The 21,713-nt window shown below is 32.7% G+C and overlaps 1 protein-coding gene across 1 annotated transcript in view; it reads right to left on the bottom strand.

The window, feature by feature from the left end:
• LOC125068889 (breast cancer metastasis-suppressor 1-like protein) overlaps positions 1–20,295 on the bottom strand; it is a 120,685-nt gene extending 100,390 nt beyond the window's left edge. The window contains exons 1-3 of the mRNA XM_047678249.1: positions 20,004–20,295; positions 19,185–19,335; positions 17,926–18,019 (exon numbers count right to left, since the gene is read on the bottom strand). Coding sequence (XP_047534205.1) covers positions 17,926–18,019; positions 19,185–19,335; positions 20,004–20,205 — 447 coding nt within the window. The 5' untranslated portion in view covers positions 20,206–20,295. The remainder of the gene's footprint in view (positions 1–17,925; positions 18,020–19,184; positions 19,336–20,003) is intronic.
• Positions 20,296–21,713: the final 1,418 nt, after the last annotated feature.

Genomic DNA, 21,713 nt, shown 5'->3' with positions numbered 1-21,713 from the left:
CGCTTGGGCGTTGAACCAGCCCGTAACGCGATCATTCACTCTTGGGGGTCACTTTTATTTGGCACGATGTATGCCTCGTAGTATTTATATAATTCTTAATACGTACACACGTAGTTTTACAATTGTAGAAAACACATATTCATAAATACCTAAGGCAAGTTTCTTTAAAAGGAATGATTCATCTCTAATATATGTAAACTTTATCAACATATACATACATATTTAAGTTTATCATTCCCTATCGTGACTAAGATTAAATTAATTTTTTATTGTTTATTATAATTTGATCAGTCATCGATTCCTGTCTTCATTTGTTTTGTGTAGTCATAAATTAGTTTTATATAAATAAAAGATAATTTTTAGATATTAGTTATTTAAAATTTTTCAGACATCGATTTTTTTCCGATATAAAATCGAACCGAACTCTTATGACAATATATAAGAAATTAATAAGCTAAAGTTTATTACGAATTAAAACAGAATAACAATTAAAAAAATATATTAAATTTCTCGACCCACGTCCGTGCTGCCATCTATCGCCAAACATCTAAAGTTGTAAGATATAATAATAGCTATACATACATTTGACGATTAAATAATAATATTACATTTTATTATATGTGATTAACAAATGTCATACCATCGATGAAAAAGAGTTACCTATAAGTAACAAGTTTCATTCGGAACTTAGGTTACATTTGACTTATCTTATCTTATAAGACGACATTTTCAAAAGACACGTGTTTGAATGGAATACCATCTATAGTAATGATAAATGAGGAAGTAACTCTGTCTGTCTTTCTCCCTTTCACTACCAAACTAATGAACCGAATTTAATGAGATTTTGTATGAAGCAAACTTGAACTCCATGAAAGGACAAGAACAGGCTACTTTTCTTGCCCAATACATGACAACCAACCCCTAAAGCGCGAGCGAAGCCGCGAGGGACAACTAGTATTACATATTTGTTTGTAATAGGAAACACTAAACGGTTATAAATAACTGGATTGAATTCAATTTATAGTGACGTTATTGCTTTCGTACGAAATATTTTATGACAATATTAACTGTGGCGGGAAAGAATAAAAAAATAAAGATATTTTTTTTATTATATGTATATATATATATATATATATATATATATATATATATATATATATATATATATATATATATACATATATATATATTAATATATACATATATATATATTTAATTAATTATGAAGATCTGTGCTGTTTTGGAAAGAACATTTATTTGATTTATACTAATATGATGACGGCCAAACTACTGAACCGAGTTTCATGAGATTTGGTGTGAAGCAAACTTGAACTCCAAGGAAGGTTACGCATGACCAATCTCTAGAAAGCGAGTGAAGCCGTGTTCTACAAGTAGTTATTACATAATTCGCCACTTCCTACCCTTACCGTCTGGGTGGGTACCGCTCACTCACCAGTAATTCTACCGCTAAATGTCAGCTCGTAGAACAGCTCTGAAGAATGAGTACGCCAGTGCAATTAATTTTGCAGATTTTGCAACTAATTACAGTTGCATAATATCTTAGATGCCACGAACCACGGTTCGTCATTGCGCCGTTTATGGTGTAATAATCCTTAATATTATTGTAAATGAAGTGAGGTTGTTCGTTTGTTACGATTTCACGCCTTAACTACTTAAATAATCATGATGAAATACCGTTTCAAGGTTACAGAAAACGAGCATACGGTACACCAATCTCATCAGCGGAGATAAAGTGGTTTCTATTTATAATTTATCATTTTTTTTTTATGAATTTTATGGTGCCCTAGTTGAAAAATAGGTTAGGCTTTTTTTTTTATTCCGAATAAATAACGATTCTATATTAAATAATGGTTCTTGAGATTATGTTCAATATGATAAGATTAATAATACATATCAGTCTTTTTGTACATGTCATTGTTATTTTAATGACTATTTTGTTACAACTTTACAAAGCTGTAAATTTACAACTTAAATTTACCATGGACGAATACGCATAAACATTGTCCCTATCAATTAGATAGACGCTTAACGTGACAGATATACATATAATAAGGTATTTAGTATTAACATCATCATCTAGAGTTTGAGATAGAGAAGAAAAAAAAGACAGCTATACAAGCAGCAGTTTAAAGTAGTAACTTTACATTCAAAAGAAAGAGACAAAGTACAACCGTGTTTTAAAAGGGGTACGTAGGGACACGACCAAATGGGCTACCTGATGGTAAGAGGTCGCTATTGGTCATAGACATATTTTAAATAAGCGATATAATTTGAAACCAGCTCGATTAAATCTACGTTGACATATGGTTTAAAAAACAGACGTAACATTACTCTAGATTCTAGAGGAGTCTTTGTCAAGTCGAAATTGACATAAATTAAGAATTTATGTAATTTAAATTTATGGCTGTAAAATGTTATTTATAAAATTTTATATATTTTTGATTCAGTTATGTCAAAATTAATTGTAAGATAAATTTATAATACTGCAAGTATTGGCGTAAAGAGTGAGCCTGAGCGTGTGTCAACGCCAACCGCCCCGTCCTGGGCCCAACGCCTCGATATTTTCATAGTTCTCTTTAACGTAAGATAAAAAATAGTTCTTATCTTCGGTATTTATATATATATATATATAATATTCTGACGGCGGTTATTTAAAAAAAGCCTGGACGCAACCGCCAATCATTAAAAGCCATTAAAAGCCGTGAACGTTTTTAACGTTTTTAACATGTTACATTAAACCATAAATTAATTAACGAAAGAAGCGTTAGTTTAAAAAAAAAAGAATTCTATTAGAATTTATTATCATACCAAAGAGACTAACTAAAACTATTGAAATACGTTTAAGTAATGGGTCCGCAAAGATTCGACAATTGTATCCATTAAATCAGCTGCTGGATTAAGAAGATAGTACTTAGCCGTAACGTTTTGCCCTAATTAATTAATTTTCTTTATGTATATAAATATATTTGTGATTTGAAATTCGCGTGGTTAAAGAGACTTGATAGAAATTTGCCGTAGTTGACAGATTGTTTACATCGCACTAGAATTCACAGTGCGGCCATAGTCGCCTTTTACTATAGACATTTTTGAGATTAACAAATCTGCCCTAGAATAGTTTTCCTGTATTTGTTTCTGGGACTATTATCTGTCGACATTAGAGGCTATATCTCTAAAACTAAGATAACCTAAGTGTGCGAAACTATAATAATGACTAAGTACCATTTCAATGGGATATGCAGATTTGTGTCAATTCGTTAAAAATAGGTAAGAAAAACCATGCAATTACTGCAAATTATTGAATCAATACTAAAAAAGAAGAATACTATGATAAAAACACTTGCACAATTGAAGGTCAAGCTCACGTGGGTAGAAGCTTGATAATTCACCCTAACTGCTTACCATTTAAGAAATAGAACTGAGCAACGTTTATAAGCAAATTAATTGCATATTTTTTTATTTTGAAATTTACAATTATATAAAAAAAAGTTTGATTAATAGACTATAACCAATGATTAGATATTCAAGCTTGTACAACCGGTATGAACCGGTTTTTTATATGCATTTTGTTACACCGAAGATGTTCTAAGTACATCTATTAAAAAGTAACAGAATATGTACTAAAAAGTAAAATAAAGCTCAGTAGTACATTTTATTCAAAGATTGTACACAATTTTGGGATAATACTACAATGTGCAGCCCAGGGAAAGTAGGGTCCTATCGCGCCACAAATAAAAGCCATATAAAAGGAACTGCTGTATGTTTCGCAATATAAATAATTTAATTATTTAATATAAATGGTGACAGATTGCCAGTGGAGAAATAATATACACTAAAAGTCCCACCTACATAGTACAGTAATTTGACAGTTTCACTTGAAAAGTTTTCCGGGAACTTGTCAGGTAAAAAGTGGAAACGCAAAGTTCATCGAAGGAAACTTTCCAGTTACCCGTTTTGATCAGCAGATAACTGTTCTATTAGTCTTAAAATAAGTTTGTAATTCAAATGCTTAGTAGCGACTTCAAACAATTTTATAGTACTTATAAAACCTTATAAAAATTGAGCTAATTTCAAATAATGAATCTATTGTGTGATATGGTAAAATTATATAAATGTTATTGAGTGTAAACATTGAAACAATTGTATTGCGTTAAACTCAAACTCAGCTCAAATTCCTTCATTCAATATGGAAGCATTACACTTACTTATCAATAGTCAAATTAAACACTACCACCGGTTCCGAAAAGAAAATACCCTGATCTGAGAACCGGCGAAAGAGACTCAGCGGGTCTTCTTTTGTCAAATTTATTAAATACATATATTGAATATGAATAGAAATAGCCAGGAGGCGATCGTTTAATTCCCAAGCTAAGAAAACTGTTAACTTAAGCTAAGAAAACTGTTTAATCCGTAACATAAAATATGATAGTGAAGTATCAGTATAAGAATTTGAGTTAACTTATACCAGCTCTTAGTAACGGACAACATTGAACGAAATTATAATTTGTAGGACCAAGTAAATTATTTCAAAAATAATCATAGTAAACATACATTTATGACATTGTAATACACACGGTTTTTCTGGATTCACTGAAAAACTCTTTGCATGCACATATAGCTGTTCTGGACGGTTTCACCTACTGGGTTAGCGTTACTGCCGTTACTCCGCCCCATCAAAATCAAAACATTCTTAACTCAAGTAGACTCATAAAAGCACTTTTATCGTGACGTTAGAGTGTTGAATTAAATGCAAAGCTACCATAATAAGCAGGCTGTCAAATGCAAAAAGGGTTATCGAAATCGAACTGGTAATTCCTGAGTTAAGTTCGTTCAAACCAATAAAGTCTACAGCTTTTAAGAGCTTACAATAGGTGAGTATGCTAGAAACACTAATAATTTCACGCACAGATTATATACAGTGACATATGCTAACGATCTAAATGTAAAAAATCAGCGATGATAGATAACATAACTACTACGATGAGATAAAAAAGATACTTACAATTAGTGACAGAAATTGTTCAAACTACCAAAAGGTTGCGACATTGGTTCTTTATATTTGCAAAGGAATCATATTTTATTTATCAATCTGGAGACACGGCCTTGTCAACGAGCCAAGCGAAGCGCAAGGGCACTATTGAACATATAAAGTTTTAAGCTCTTATTCTTTCGATTTTAATGATATATAAGAAACCCAGACCTCGTCACTGATGATCATATAAATTATTAGGGTATTTCCGAATTTCCTAGACATTTCATTTTTGGTATGTATGCTATTATTAGTATTTAATACTCTCATACAACTTATCCGTCCAAAAATAATAAAATAACAATACTTTATCTAAGTCCGAACACTGCGTGATAAGGATTCTTAGATTGTATACGGTAAGAATTGAACCCGAGACTTTCACAACGCTAAACGCATAGAGATCTAAACGGTACGTAGATACCAGATAACGGCATACAAACCCGGATACCAGAGCTACGGTAAACAAAAACCGTTGAGCTATTGCGGCTTAGAACATAAAATATTTGTGTAGAAAAATGCTAAACCAGTTAACACAAGGGCGACTCTGGAAATAAAATTACAGGCACAGGGAGTCAAAATATGACACAAATATGAACCAATAATTGCTCAATAACGTAAAAATTACTAATTGCACGTATGTGATCTTAACAAATTAGTAGATACTTAGATTATGAAGTTATATTTATTTAAGGACTTCGTCTACGTGTTACTTAAAATTGCTATTAAAATTAAAACTTCTATCCTACTTGATATTATTTAGATTTTAGAGTCTGATTTGAAGGTGCATATATGAATATTGATATATATATATATGTATATGATAATACATTGTTAAATGACAAATAAACAGTCACGTTTAGAGAATTAAAAACATTTTTCTTTTTTTTTTAATTTAAAAGTGACGTCCCAAATTTGGGCAACGATTTCCTCTTCTTTTTTAGAAGGGAATTTTGAGCTAACTTCACTACAACACGCTCCAAATGCGGATTTGTGGGAACATGTCCAGCACGATATAAGTACAAAATGAAGCTCGTTATTTTAGTATTTCTTGCCCCAGGTTTATACTCAGAATCTTCGGTTTAGATTTACGTGTTTTAACCGCTGGTCCAATTTTAAAGTTGAGAGATTAAAACAAATCATAGAAAATATATAAAGTACGCTGTCTCTATTATACGAGAGTGTTCATTGATATACGACCAAAGAGAAAAACACGCATAACCCTGTAGGTGCTTTCCGTTAAACGCAATAGTGACGTTGCCGATTTCCATCGAGCTTCTATTGACAACTTATAGACGGAATTAATATTTTTTTGAACATCACATAATGGTAGGGCTCTGTGGGTCACGTACTACCCATATATCCTACCGCCAAGCAATACTTAGTATTGTTGTGCACCGAAGATGTTTTGAAGTTTGAACGAGCCAGTGTGACTACAGACACAAGGAATATAAAACCTCTGCTCCCAAGGTTATTGGCGCGTTAGCCACGTAAGGTATTGCTAAAATTTCTTACGGCGCCAAATTTACTGGGCAGTGGTGACTTACCGTCAGTTGGTCAACCTGGCTACCTATGTATTAAAAATGAACCCCGAGCTTATTACGAGACCAACGCGAAAGAAAAGTTAATATAAGCTTACGTACAACAACTGCCAGTGTACTTGTATGAAGTTTAATTAAATTCGGTTTACTCGAAGCACTTACTCAAGCACGATACGTTCAGACGAGAGCTTATATTCAAACAAGCTTAAGTGTAATTTGTATACAAATCGGAATGGTTCCGAGGGACAGATAAGACATGAGTTCTGTCGGTTCCCCCACAGAGCTGTGACATTACTTATTCATAGAAACATCGTTATAATTAAGTTAAGGGGGGATTAGATTGTTTGGAACGCAATTTCGTCTGTGATTTCGTTTATACTTATATTTTAGTAATCAATATAATCAAACGGCAATACAAGTGTATTTAAATTTGGAATATAATTTAAAAGATTTCCTTTTTAGATAGTAAATAAATAAATAAATAAATAAATAAATATTGGACAACATCACATACATTACTCTGATCTCAATGTAAGTAGCTAAAGCACTTGTGTCATGGAAAATCAGAAGTAACGATGGTACCACAAACACCCAGACCCCAAGACAACATAGAACACTAATGATCTTTTTCTACATCGACTTGGCCGGGAATCGAGCCCGGGAACTCGGAGTAGCGTACCCATGAAAATCGGTGTACACACTACACGACCACGGAAGTCGTCGTTTTTAGATAATCTTTAACAAAAATATTTTTGCTGGTATTTTCGTTGCTTGATGTTTTGGCTTTATGCAGATTCTGATGAAAGCCTTATTCTGTTATGTTTTACAGGCAGAAGCAACATAAATACCATTTTAGTCAACATCGTTAGCCGCGCATTTGCGGAGCCTCACATGAATTACGGTGACCACGAGTGATCCATTTTCCCATATATATAAAATCAAAATATACTTTACTCAAGTAAGTTTTTACAAGCACTTTTAATATCGTCATTTAACAAACTATATTAAGTGAAGCTACCACCGTTTCGGAATGCAGATTCTACCGGCAATAACCGGCAAGAAATTCAGTAGTTACTATTTTGCAACATTTAAAGCTACAAAGTCATGTTAGTTAAATACACTCTTATACGTATATTATACATCCTGCTCGGAAGTCAACAGCTCAGCAGAAGTATTAGCTCCACGCTTTTTTATCATCTATATAATCTTGTATCGAATAATATGCCTTTCACCAATGTTTTTTTTACAAATGTTTTGAATTTACGAATCGGCAAAGTTAAAAATATCTGCGGAGATTCATGAAAGAAACTGATACCTTGCCGCAAGAAGGATTAATCGACTTTATATATATAAAACAAGTTATCCAATTCATGGATTTCGGGACTAAGAGCTGTTGAGAAATATTAACAATATGTGATTGACATCGTTAGAATCGTCTGTAGTCATTTACTTAATACCTTTCCTTGTTCTGTACAAGAGCGATTTCATCCACGACAAGGACAACGAAAACATTAATGATTCATGGTATGATTACTTTATATGTAGTGCGGTATATACTTTTATTTTATTAACTTTCAATCTCCCAACCTCCATTATGTAGACCATAACACACCTTTCGTCGTCTTTGGCGTATCTTTAATTAATTTAGCTAACTTTTTGTAGTTAATGTCACAATTTTAATTGCCTATTATTATTATTTGCGTACATCATTTTATTTTATTTTATTATTAAGGACAACTTACAAAACATACACCATTTATAGTTTAAAAATAAAGGTAATTACATTTTTAGCTTAGTGTTGTTTCAATTTAAAGTTATCACGGGATGGAAAAGGACAGTTTTATCTATTAAAGGACAGTTTTATTTGTTAACGCTGTGTTAGTTGCGATATTTATTTTGAACAGTTATATTAATCCCTTAGTTAAATAACTTACAGTTAACACAACAGGAATGATTCATTAATTTAGTCCATTAAGCCTAAAATACCCCAAGGTAATTTATCCGTCGCCTTAAAATTTATACCAAAGAACAATAAACTGCATCTGAATACAACAAACCTTCGACATAAAGCATTAGCGGACGTCTCGTGTCATCGACACGGGCCATTCATGAAGTGTGACGTCACATCCGGCGCGTGCGCATCACGGCCCATGGTAGGTACGGTGCAATAAACACGATACGAGTTATATTTATGAAATTATGTTTTAATTGAAACAAATTTCCGATTTTAAGGATACCTTTTTATGTAACATAGTAAATAAAAGATTATTTTATTAATAAATTAATGTTTACTTCTAAAGAGCAAGTGTCATATCGCTTGTAACTCGATAATATATTAATACCAAACCCAATTTTGCACTTTTGGTACAAGCTATAGTTTATTTTGCCTAAATCAAATAAGGAATATAAACATAAGTATTATTATAATAAACCCTCCGAATAATTGTTATATAATGTAACCGGTGGTTAAGTGTTGCTTGTTAAAAACTAAAACGTATTAGGAATGTTTACTTCGGTAATCAGTAAATATCGATTATTATCTATTGTAAGTACGTACAAATAAAACTATATTCGTATTAAAAAAATGTTACACGATAACAATCAATTGTTTTAGTAAGAACGAGATGAAGAAGAAAAGCTTAATTGAAAGACGAATATTTTACAACTGACAAAAGTACTTAATCTAGACATAAAAAAAAATATAACAAAGAATAAAATAAATAAGAAACAATAACTGCAATCGTATCTCAAGTAGATGTAACATTCATCTTCCGAGGTTTGTTCCAAACCCAACGCTGATTTTTAATGCTACCCGTTGTAACTGTGACGTTATCACGTTAACGACGATACGACGACGATATTTCGATATAACGACGTTAGATGAATAAGCTTAGCCCGCATAGAAAATTATTACAAACATGAGAAGCAAAGATAAGCTTCCGTCACTCTCAAAATGCGATCAGACGACAATCCAAAACAAAAGGATAGAGATCTCTCGCAGTGTCGCGGGCTTGATTTTGAGCTGCTAAGAAGAATGTCGAAGAAGAGCCGATATGGTCCAGTGGTTAGTACGCGTGTATCTAAACCGATAACTGCGGGTTAAAACCCAGGCAAGCACCACTGAATTTTCATGTACTTAATTTGTGTTTATAATTAATCTCGTGCTCGGCGGTAAAGGAAAACATCGCGAGGAAACCTGCATGTGTCTAATTTCAACCAAATTGTACCACATGTGAATCCACCGACCCGCATTGAAGTAGCGTGTTCCAAACCTTCTCCTCAAAAAGGAGAGGAGGCCTTGGCCCAGCAGTGGGAAATTAACAGGCTGTTAATATAGGAAGAATGTTAAAACCGTTAACTCACGATCCATATACACTAGAATAACCTCATAACAACAGCTATCTAACTGCACAAGCAGGACATTCGATTCTATAATTAAACAAATTAACCAAATTGTATGTAATTGATAAACTGAAATTAATACAAGTGATGACTGGGTCATGAGCAATTGTTCTCGATAAGATCCACATTCCAAATTATTAAACGTAAATATAGTTCGTAGTTTTACGTTCATATAAAGAAAATGTTATCTGAGCCTCTGAAGAAATTATGGTAAGTCATCAAGTCACCATCTTCGCCGATAAATGTTGAGACTGCGAAAAGTGTTTCCAACTTTTTATACTGATGATGCGCGCCGCTAAATACGGGATCTGAGATGTTATGTGTCCCTGTAATGACACTGGTTAACTCATCATTCAAACGAGAACATTGCCATACTTTGCATTGAATAACGAATAGATTTTACTCACCCAAAAAACCCCACACAATGCACAAACTCCCCAACCCATAAAAAATCTGTCTTGTGTGAAGTGATGATTTAAAATTGTTTATTTGAGTGAATATAGTATATTTTTGATTTAGTAACAAACTCAAAAATAATAAATGATCGCTTTTATAAAATAGGTTGGCAGACGCAAATGGCGCTTCAAAAAAAATATCAACCATTCCTTACATCGCCAATACGCCAACTAATTTCAAACCAGAACACAACGATACTAAGTATTGTTGTTTGTAAACAGCTACATACTATATACATACTACTTGGAATCTATGGAGCGAGTGCTACCTGAGTGGTAACATACACAGAATTGAAATTAAATTAACCAAGTATTATGATCTATTTGTACTAAAAATCAATAAATATCCCCCTATCAATCTTATCGTTCGTATGTAAAGGATCCTGTTTGTTTATCTTTTTCGATTGGTTATAGTTCAAATCAATATATATTTAAAGAAGGAACTGTAGCCTGTATTATATTACATATAAGCCTAAATAAACAAAAAAATCCTTTATATTAATTTAGACAAGATTTTACCCCAAGACATTTGGGTCTTCAGTTTTGTGACAATTAGATGAACTTCTCTTTGACTTTGATATCTACGTAGCCAGTTTTCACTGACTAATTATGATAGGACTGTGGCATTTATGGCAGCTAAAGCCATCCTTGGGTGAAGGTTTCACATACAGGCTGTAATCCACGCGGATTATGTTCTAAGAGACTACAAACTGTGTAGCCAACGTCACGTAGATCGGGAAGACTCAGGCGTTCAATTCTATTAGGTTATAAAAGCGAAAATAAGACAGTCATTAAAATCACTTCCAATAACAAAACGTAAGAAAAGTTTTTATTTTTAATAGAGTGACGTCACATTCAGAGCAAACATTTTGCGTAAAAAAAATTGAAGCCATTACATATTTATGATTCATTACATACAATCGGCATCATTTCCCCTTTATTTTTCATTAAATTAATTTCATGCATGTATGAAATAAACAGATGCGTTTCATTGTACGCATACGAACGAGTATTACTTAACGCATTTGTCCTGTTTTAAGAAGCTCTTAACCTCCGCGAATCGACCTCTTTGTGACGTCAGATTATTGCCTGATTACGAACATATAAGCCTTATTAGCTTTGTTTGGTTTTTATTTGTTATTTTATCTTCTCTTTCCTCACATAACTGTTTGTCTTTGTCTTCTGAGACAATCAGGTTACCTTTTTGTAAATTATTACTAATACGTTTCAGAGGAACCAGATATGTTACGTTCGATAAAACTCACATGAAGTCACGAATCCTAAAATTGTTATCATGTTAATAGATTCCTTAAAATAATTTAGGAGTTAACATAACCTTTCTTGTATTTTAATAATGATTTCAATTACTTAAAATTGATTTTGTTAATTTACAATACGAAAATTTTGAATTTATATTTATTGTTACACGACTTAGTACTGTCTAACTGATTAAAGGACAAAATATTCAAGATTCTTGTTGATTCTGAGCAATATCGTTACTAGATCGTAACGCTGACGGATACTAAAAACGAATACATTAAAATAACATTAATACAAATTATCAAATAAAATATGTATGTTAGAGACACGGCCTGTTCCTCTGTGGAGTTAGAATTATACGAAAATCGAAAACAAAGTTAGCCGTAGAATGACGTGACGTAACACGGCGGTACTGGCAATTGGCATGCGTGTCAGGCGTGCTACACAAACGCATTTGCTTTATCTGCAACCATTATTAAACTGCTATGTTTGCCCAAGTTCAAATCTAATGAATTTGTTGTAAAAAGTTTTGAGCATGATTCAGACGGCAGATCTGTTGTTATGTCATCTTAAGTATTCCGAGAGAATATTAAGTGAGAATGAGATAATTTCGTTTACAAAAGTGGTTAACCCTTAGTAGGTTTATAGCCCAAGCAGGAATGATTCTATTCTGGAAAAGCGTTACAACTTAAAATATAAGTTTTTTTATTATTATCCATGATTTCATAACGAACCTTAGGTAAGCTTTAAACTGATTTGACGTAAGTATTTCACACAAAGAAATATCAAGGTTCCCTAGTCTTGAATATATTGAGAAGTACCGCCTAACGTGAATACACCTACCAATAGAATGTCTAATATGTATACCTTATAAATATACGATGTTTTTTTTTCTTTGTACGTCGATCCCGTGAAAAATAATGTACGTATCGGTATAAGAGTATGATCAATCGACGCGGAATCGTCTGTAGATGGTTACAGGCTATACATTTTCCCCTAAGAATTCCGTTCATCCCTCCTCCTTTTTAATTAAATTCCCAGCGTAGCGGTCGGGTAACAGCTAGTTGCTACTAAATGTACTGTAAAATAATATAATACACTTTTTACTTAACTTAAATTTAATATTTGTCGATGACTGAATATTTGACTGTATGTAGTATTTAAAACGGTTCGTATTAATTCAAGTTTCATAAGTAACTTATTCAAAGAAATAATCACCACAATGATATTACCATAATACGTAATGAGCTAAGAAATTACATAAGGTAAATAATCCTTTGGGACAGATAAAGCGATACTATCGATTTAATACGGATCTATGCTAAATTATATTTATAATTAGTTTGCAAAAGTATATTTTGATTTTTATTTTGAATGAACTTGACATGAAATCAATTGAAACGCCTACCGTGTTGGTCATCCAAACAATAATCAATATACCCGACGGGATTGTAAGGGGAACTCTCGATTGAAACTAAAATGTAATTAACATTCGGCCTCGCAGACAGGGGCTTGGGGACCGAGGTGTAGTATTACGTTTGATCGTAGACGTATACACGTACATACATGGACGTGTGTATCGTTGTTGTCTGATCAATGTTATATTAATATATTGAAGTGTACATTTAGGGATACTAATTGAATTATAAATTATGGCTCATTGGCTACAAGACGTGAATCATAATGGATAAGTTCGAGTTCAAGCCCGCGCAAACACCACTGAATTTTCATGTGCTTAATTTGTGTTTATATTTCATTTCATGTTCGGTGGTACCGGAAAACGTCTTGAGGTTTTTGGATGAGTGTGGTAGAGTAAGCTCTAAGGCTCCTCATCAATCTCTCAAACTACAGCTTCTCCCTTACTTAACACACTGATATGTATCTAATTGTAACTAATACGTAACGAAACAGTATCGTCTGATTATGATTTTGACCGCCCATGGACATCTGCAACACCGGGGGGCTTGCAGATGCGTTGCCGGCCTTGATGGAAGGAATACGCTCTTTTCTTGAAGATTCCCAAGTTTTAAGGTTTATTTAAAGGGATTCGATTCATTCGTCTCATAACTGTCAAACTTTACAAGTGATATATATTTAAAAACACATTCTTATGATAAAATCATATTTTTGAAATAACACTTCTTTAGACGCGTTAGTAAATATTACATATAAAACAGAAATGACGTTAACATTGTACACTACGAATTTAATTGGGAAAGAGTAAAGTACATTCGTTTATAGTTATGTAGACATAAAACTCGTACTACGTAGAAGCATAACTTTTATCACGCGTGCAGACACACTATTTTTCTATGAGATTTAAATAACAAGTGTTATTCATGGAGCTGGCCGTAGAAAGTAAGATACGCGAAGGATTAATTCTTAGTATTCTAGGCTCAGTTGTGAAATTCGCATATTTGCATCTATCGCAGATTTCAGAAAAGGCGCATAAAGAAGTCAAAATATTTTTTTTAGATAAAAGTTAAATATTTACAACAAAGCAATTGTACTAAAAATATATATTTATCGATAATAATTCGAATTATCACACATATTCAACAATACACCTATATTTTTGCTACACTTAATTCTATTAAAGCAACATTATTCTAACGTTCTTTTGTTTCAATCTACGTTCGTAAGACGTTCTATTTTAGCAATGAAATAGACAATAAACTTACTGACGTCTCCAGTTGCCCAAGAAAGACATCAACGCAACGCTAAATCAACCATCGTTGGTATTCCTTATAATCATTATACTAGGGAAGGAAAAGTTCATCAAAAATAAATAGTCTATACATATATAACAATACGTATGTATGTAATGGCCAATGGGCAGGTGGCCGCGAGTGTTAAGTTTTCGTCTCTTTGGGGGGTGAATATACTTTTTGCTCAAAGAGAAGATATTTTGATGTTGACGAAGGGAATTTCGATAATTTTTTTCTCGAGTGAGTCTTAGCTAGGTTACCTAGGCTAGGTACCTACTTTCTTTGGATGTCGTCAAGGGATCGCTTGCAAATGATACCGTGACTTTAGCAGCAACTTTATGTCAAGTTTTTCTTTTAACTTGGTAAAGAAATTGTATGGACAAACACGTGACTCATTTGGAATCTCTAGTTAAACCGATCTAGTTGGTATATTCTTATTTGAAATAGCGCTTATTTTTCTTTAAAGGACTAATTTTCAGTTTCATTGATTATTTTTAATAATATTTAACGTTTTCTTATCCACTGGGTTAATAATTATAGCACACAAAGCGAGGTATATCCTGAGTAACACTAACAATTGAAGTATGCAGATGGCAAACCTCATTTGGTTCTTTTTCTCTATGTTATATCGTTTATTGGCATTCAAAGAGACAAGCGGGAAACGTAAATGTATGTGTACTTACCGTTGAAGTCCCCAAACGATCCAAAATAAAGTATATAAACATGGCGACAGTGTTTACGAGCAGTAAGTATTTGCAGAGCTAAAAAAGCAGTGGTAAAGCTTTGTGCAGGACCGTCTTTAAGGATACCACTTGATTGTAGGGCAAGCTCAAAAGGTACCCACTTTACAAGCACAAGTGACATAACATATTAGCCTTCAAGGTTGGTGGCAGGTTGTTGATGTAAGGAATGGTTATTATTTCTTATGACTCCAATGTCTATAGTGTGAGTGGGTCAATAGACAGTCCCTTAACTTATTATATACAAATCTCCGGTCTTCCATAAGTAAATAGAAAAAACAAAACATTTGCCCTACGCTCTTCGCTGTCGATAAAACGTTAACGTGATTTATAAACAATTCTTACCATCGACTGATCAAGTAAAAAATAATTAATTTCTAAGAGATATTCTGAGAGATATATCTGTGGACTTAATTTATATGTCAAACTTAGAATCTATTTTAAATATTACACTTAAAAATGATTCAATAACGCTTCCGAGAGAAAATGTGCTGTTCAAAAGCGAATGATATTATAGTGTATAGCAGGTATGAACTAAGATAGCAAGCGTGATCATCAACGTAATTTACAGTATCGAGCTGAGAAAACACAACTTAATTCGTTTTTATAGTTTATCTCTTGCTCGGCAAAATCAACCACATGTTATGGAATAAAAACTCAAATCGTCTTCATAAAAGAGCAGGCGATTGTCTATCAGTGGAACAATTGTAATTGATAAACACAATTTACTAATTACGTAACATATTCTCAAGTAACTGAACCTGATGATGTTCTGATTCTAGATCATCAACTTCCGTATCACGAGATATGCGAAAATGTTTTATACTTTTTCATGACAGAATTTATCAAACTGATAATAGATGGCGCCACAAGTCGTTTAAACTAGTGTTAATGTCTTTACGAGATTTGGTAAAGCGACTTCATTTTATTCAGTACTATCGACCCGCCCCGGCTTCGCACGGGTGCAATGCTGATACTAAATAAACTACAGAATGCCTTACAATATTCACAGTTTTTCCGTCATTAGACAATACAAACCGCTATGTCCCTGCGTTTTAAATCTGTAATATCTTCGAAAATATTTAAATTACATTCTGTAAAGGGCCATATTGATCTATATTCAATGCACAATGTATTTAAGGTACTTAATTGGATAAGGATTAATGCTGTATTGCTTAAAATCGCTTCGCAAATAAGCCATTATTACTCGCAAAAAGTAAAAGATAAAAAACGGGTGTCTGTGGGCTAACCCTAAGAGATAGACATCCACCATCTGGACTTTTTTGATGACCTCTTTAAAGTGTACAATGCTGTAGTACATTATTTGGGTCTATCTCGTATAATTCAGCCAGCTTTTGCAATGGTTAAAAAAAAATAAAAAAATATATCCCGCTGAGTTTCTTTCGCCGGTTCTTCTCAGGTCCGAGGTGCTAAATTCCGAACCGGTGATAGATTTTTGACAATCAATAAGCAAGTGTAAACACTTCTATATTGAATAAAGATTTTTGACTTTGACTTTGACTTTGACTAATGTATGCGCAAAAATGTGTTTATTTACGACATCACTTCAGAAACCTCCAAAATTATCAGTGTTTCTCTACTATATTGTGCATGTATTATACATATAAACCTTCGTCTTGAATCAATCTATTAAAATAACCGCAACACAATCTGTTTTGTAATTTTAAAGATCTAAGCATACATAGGGACAGACAGCGGTAAGCAATTTTATACTACGCCGATCACTTAGCTTTCAGGGTCTTTGTGAGTGAACAGATCTTAACAATATTATAAATGTAAAAGTTTGAATGGATAGATTTTTGTTTCTCAATCACGTCATCGACTGAACAGATCTAAATGAACTTTGGCACAGAGATCGATTTTGTTCTGGAGTAGCACATAGATTTTTTATTTCGATTAAATGTAAGTGACATCTTCTATTACAATATAAATCTCCTTTATGACCCTAACAAGCGGGCGAAGCCTCACGTACCTATTTACTCTATTTCAATACATAAAGAAAAAAGCGAAGCAATAACAAAAAACTTTCTCGTATTACACTAAGCAATAACAAAGAACCTTGCTCACATAGCAGCAACAAGTTAAGAAGTCCTAAAACTATGTAAGGCTCCTGCCCTGAGTTTACACGAGGTAACATTTGTTATCGTACATAAGATAAAATAATGTAACAAACATTGCAATTTAATACAATAATACTTTGTCTCAATATCATTCATCTATACTAATATAATAAGTGGAAAAATTAGTTAGTTTGTATGGACGGAGTAATCTCCGGATATATGATTAAATTCAAAAAAAATAATAATGGTAGAAAGCTGAGATATTATGGATATGTAATTTCGGATCTGGATCTGGATATGTGAATAATATCTTACAGGTTTCAAATACGGTTACGGATATTAAATTATTTCGGTTTATCCGATTGTATCGAATAAAAAATTACAAAGTAACAGTTTGACAATATTAGTAGGTTTGTTGTATAATCACAGACTAAACACATAGCTTTAGAAAACAATTTCAGAATTTTCATAAACAATCTTTTTTTTATTGCATTCGGTTACGGATTGATTTTTATTTCGGATATCCGATAGTTTCGGTTACGTTTCGGAGCTCCATAACATCGTTTGTATAAAGCTATATTATTCCTGAGTGCTATATAATACTAAATATATTTATATCATATTATTTTATTTCTTAACAGCTTGCACGCGTGGAAGCAGAGGCGGGTCGCTGGTAAATTATAAAAAAACTTACCCTAAAATTCTGGTGCGCGGCCTGCTCCTCAGCGTCGTACTTGTGTCTGATATTCTCAATCCGCATCTTCTTCAGGATTCCAGCCACTTCGATCCTGAAACAGATCCAAATATATTTTTTTAAAGTAAATCCTTCAATAGTTAAAAATATTTAAATATATTACCTGATATATAATCACATACAAGATATGCTGAGGAAAAGGAACCTTAATCAGATATAAAAGACACATTACATTAGCAGCCTGTAAATTTCCCACTGCTGGGCTAAAGCCTCCTCTCCCTTGAGGAGAAGGTTTAGAGCATATTCCACCATGCTGCTAAATAAAGGACACCAAAGGATATTATTTATAACATTGTTAGGCAGACAGGCCAGTGGTCACCACCATCCATAGACAATGGTGCTGTAAGAAATATAAACCATCGCAGATGCGCCACCAACCTTAGAACATCTGATGAGTGGCTGGTACCTATACAGACCGATTTGCACAAAGCCATAACACCATATTAATGGTATCTATATATTTTACAATAATTGACTTCAAAACAATGGCCAAATATTTGATTAATTACGATTGAAAATGGGATATATATGTTTTTTTTTATACAGTAAGTTTTTCTATTATCTACATTTTGGACATTTGTACTTGCCCCTAGATGTCTCTGCAGACTAAAATTTTTATACAATTTAAACAATCCTCATGATACAGACTGAATGTCTATCAGCTTTAAATTTTTAATCTCAATTTCAAGAATTAAGTTAAATTTTTCAAACTTTATCACATATGAGGTCATTGCTCTTTTGAGTTCTGAGAATGAAATTAAAAACTCCAATTAAGTTAGACAGGCTAATTGAATAAGCTTTAATTTGACTGAAACAAGTGAGCTAGTTTTTCGTCCGGTGATTTGGAATGTAAAATAAATAAGTATTTCATTATTATTAATTTCATAATTTTATTTTTTCGCAACATCTAATTAATGAAAATTAATATTATAAATGAGTTAAAATTCACTTAAAACAGTGGAGTCTTGAGTTATTTTTATTATTGGCAAGACTTTACCAGAACCGATTTAGAAAAATGTTTGTTTGATAACTAAATTAATCACTATGGTAGGACTTTGGTCTCAGGTTTGACGCTATCCAAACTTAATCAATATAAAAATAATTGTAAACCATCTTCACCTTACAATATTGGACTAACTTTCACTTGAACCTTGATCTATTATAGATATAATTAATTATAGGTAAACATATTAACTAACCTAACTCTCATATTTTCCTGCAATCGGCGCAAGGGGCCGAGGTACTCCTGTGATCTACCACCTTGGACTTCAGTGAGCTGATACTTGACATGCTTCATTCTTTCATTGTAGAGTTGCTCTCGTAGCACAGTGAACTGCCTCTCCAAATTAGCTGGAATTATTATATAAGAGACTTATTAGATGTTTATTTACTAATTAATGAGAAATTTAAAAGATTTGTTTAGATGGTATTTAAACAAATATGGATGACATCATGACTTAATAAAATTTATGATAGTAAATAAATATCAAATATACTTATAACAGAAAGATTTTGTAATATCATCCTGGTTACATAGAGTTACTGTAAATGTAGATAAAGAGTTATTTTTTTGTGAAAGCAATTGACGTAAAATTTGGTCCCAATATTGGCAATGCAAGGTATGGATATTATTATAATTTTCAATGTCAATGTTGTAAGGTGACTAGGGTGACTTTTTAATTTGGCAGATTATTTAATATAGAAAAATTAAGTGGTGTTATAGATTTCATCCTTTAATTAATTAGGAATCTAAGTACCTATTCATTAGGTAATCAGTAATATTTATTTTTTTTAATTTTGATATACTATGTGCAGAATGCATAAAATATTTTCGATTGAATATATGAAAAAACAATTTTCAATGTAAAGAGAATCATTTACAAGTTTCTTATTCGATTTAAGTTTATTGAATAATCATAAAAAGATATTTTATTTATAAGGACATATGCACATAAATATTAAGGTTCAAATTCGCACATATGAAAATTTGTTTGTAAACATAACCTATGAAAACCAACCTAAGTTATCCAGGCATTCGTTTCTCCGACGCTCGCACTCGCTTTCATCCATTTCTGAGGAGTCATCAGAATCTGGTTCATCGGCTTCCTCAGCGCTAGAATCACGATCAGGGCCTCTAGACGAGCCCCCTGATCTTTCCGTATCTCCTCCAGACATATCCCCGTCCCCATCACTGTCTCCTTCTACTTTCATCGAAGGCATTTTGCTTAAAGTAAAAATTTATGAAACAACAATTATACAATTTTGGTTTAAATATTTATCATTAAAAAGTCAGTTTTCGCTCCTTTCCAATTGTCCCAAATAAAAACACGTAACGTCAACGTCAAACGTCAACCATTTAGTTGCCACAGACTATACATTACGTGATGTAAACACTTAAAGCAGAGTACAATAGAATCAAAATATCTGAAGCTTACAAGTGGCATATGAAATGATATTTTATTGTTATTTATAAACGTATAAGTTTCGTTTTAGTTTCCTTTGAATATATCAAATTCAGTTTAAAATAAAAATGCAATACCACGCCACGCCATCTGTTGAAGTTTGTGTCATCTATAAATAGTAGTTTTTTTTTAAATCTAAAGTTGATCTAAATGCTCACTCAATAGCTAATAAACTGAACCTCAGGGGCTTTTACTCCATGAAAAAATCTCTTAAATTTATTTTACAAAATGGCAAAAAATTGTTCGCAATTATTTGCTTCGACATTGCTCTTATAATAGAGCAATGTCGTGGAGTAAGTTTGAAATAGTTCTTCACAACTGAAAACTGGAGAAACTCACCAAAAAGTTTACAGACTGTATTATACGACAATTTAGTTCCTATTCATATGTATTTCTTGTTAACACCCTTTTATTTCCTGTATGTATTTCTTTATATTATAAACTACAGATTACAGACCAGAAGACATTTTTAACGCAGACGAAACCGGACTTTGTACAATAGGCTATTTGACAATGCGAAAAATAAAGTGTCAATTTTTGTAATAAGTATATATCATGAGTTTAAAAATCGTTATTTATTTTTTAAACGTTTGTCACGTGACACAAAACACTACTGATTGGTCGGGTTTATGATGACGTCACTTGCTTGTTAACCTCGTTTGCCTACTGTATGTAGATTATATGTGCCACAGATTACAATACAGGCAAGTAACGTCACCGACCCCATTGCAGCGCCATATTGTCAAAGTAGCGTTTTCGCGCGCTATTTAAATATTGAATATTTAATTTGATTATTTTCAGCAACTATGTATTAGAATGAAAAAAAAACACAACTTTTACTGGGTTCCTAAACCTCTACTAAATAATATAAAATGGATTTTAAAAACCAGTCAAATAGCTTATATGACACCAGACATGACTATAAGACTCGAAGAGTGAGTGAGCCCAGTGTAGCTACAAATACAAGGGTTAGTATAGCTAACTGCTTAAAACATGCAGGATTTAAAGATCTCATAACAATAACCTCAGATTATGTGATTGATGATGATGAAGCGGACAATTTTTCTTCGTCCTAATTTTCCCAAAATTTACAACCTGAATTATCTTCTACTGAAGCAGACGAGTTAATTGATCTAGATAAGTCTATTGTAATTTGTGCACTTGCTACGGAGGATGATATTGTACGAGAAGTTCAAAAGGAAAATTACGAACAGGAAGAGTCTGAAGAACAATTGACAGTGCCAACTATGAATGACGGTCTCAATG

Source organism: Vanessa atalanta, chromosome 14, assembly GCF_905147765.1.
Source record: "Vanessa atalanta chromosome 14, ilVanAtal1.2, whole genome shotgun sequence".
NCBI classification, from domain to species: Eukaryota; Metazoa; Arthropoda; class Insecta; order Lepidoptera; family Nymphalidae; genus Vanessa; species Vanessa atalanta.
This window is presented reverse-complemented; position numbering and strand designations above follow the sequence as displayed.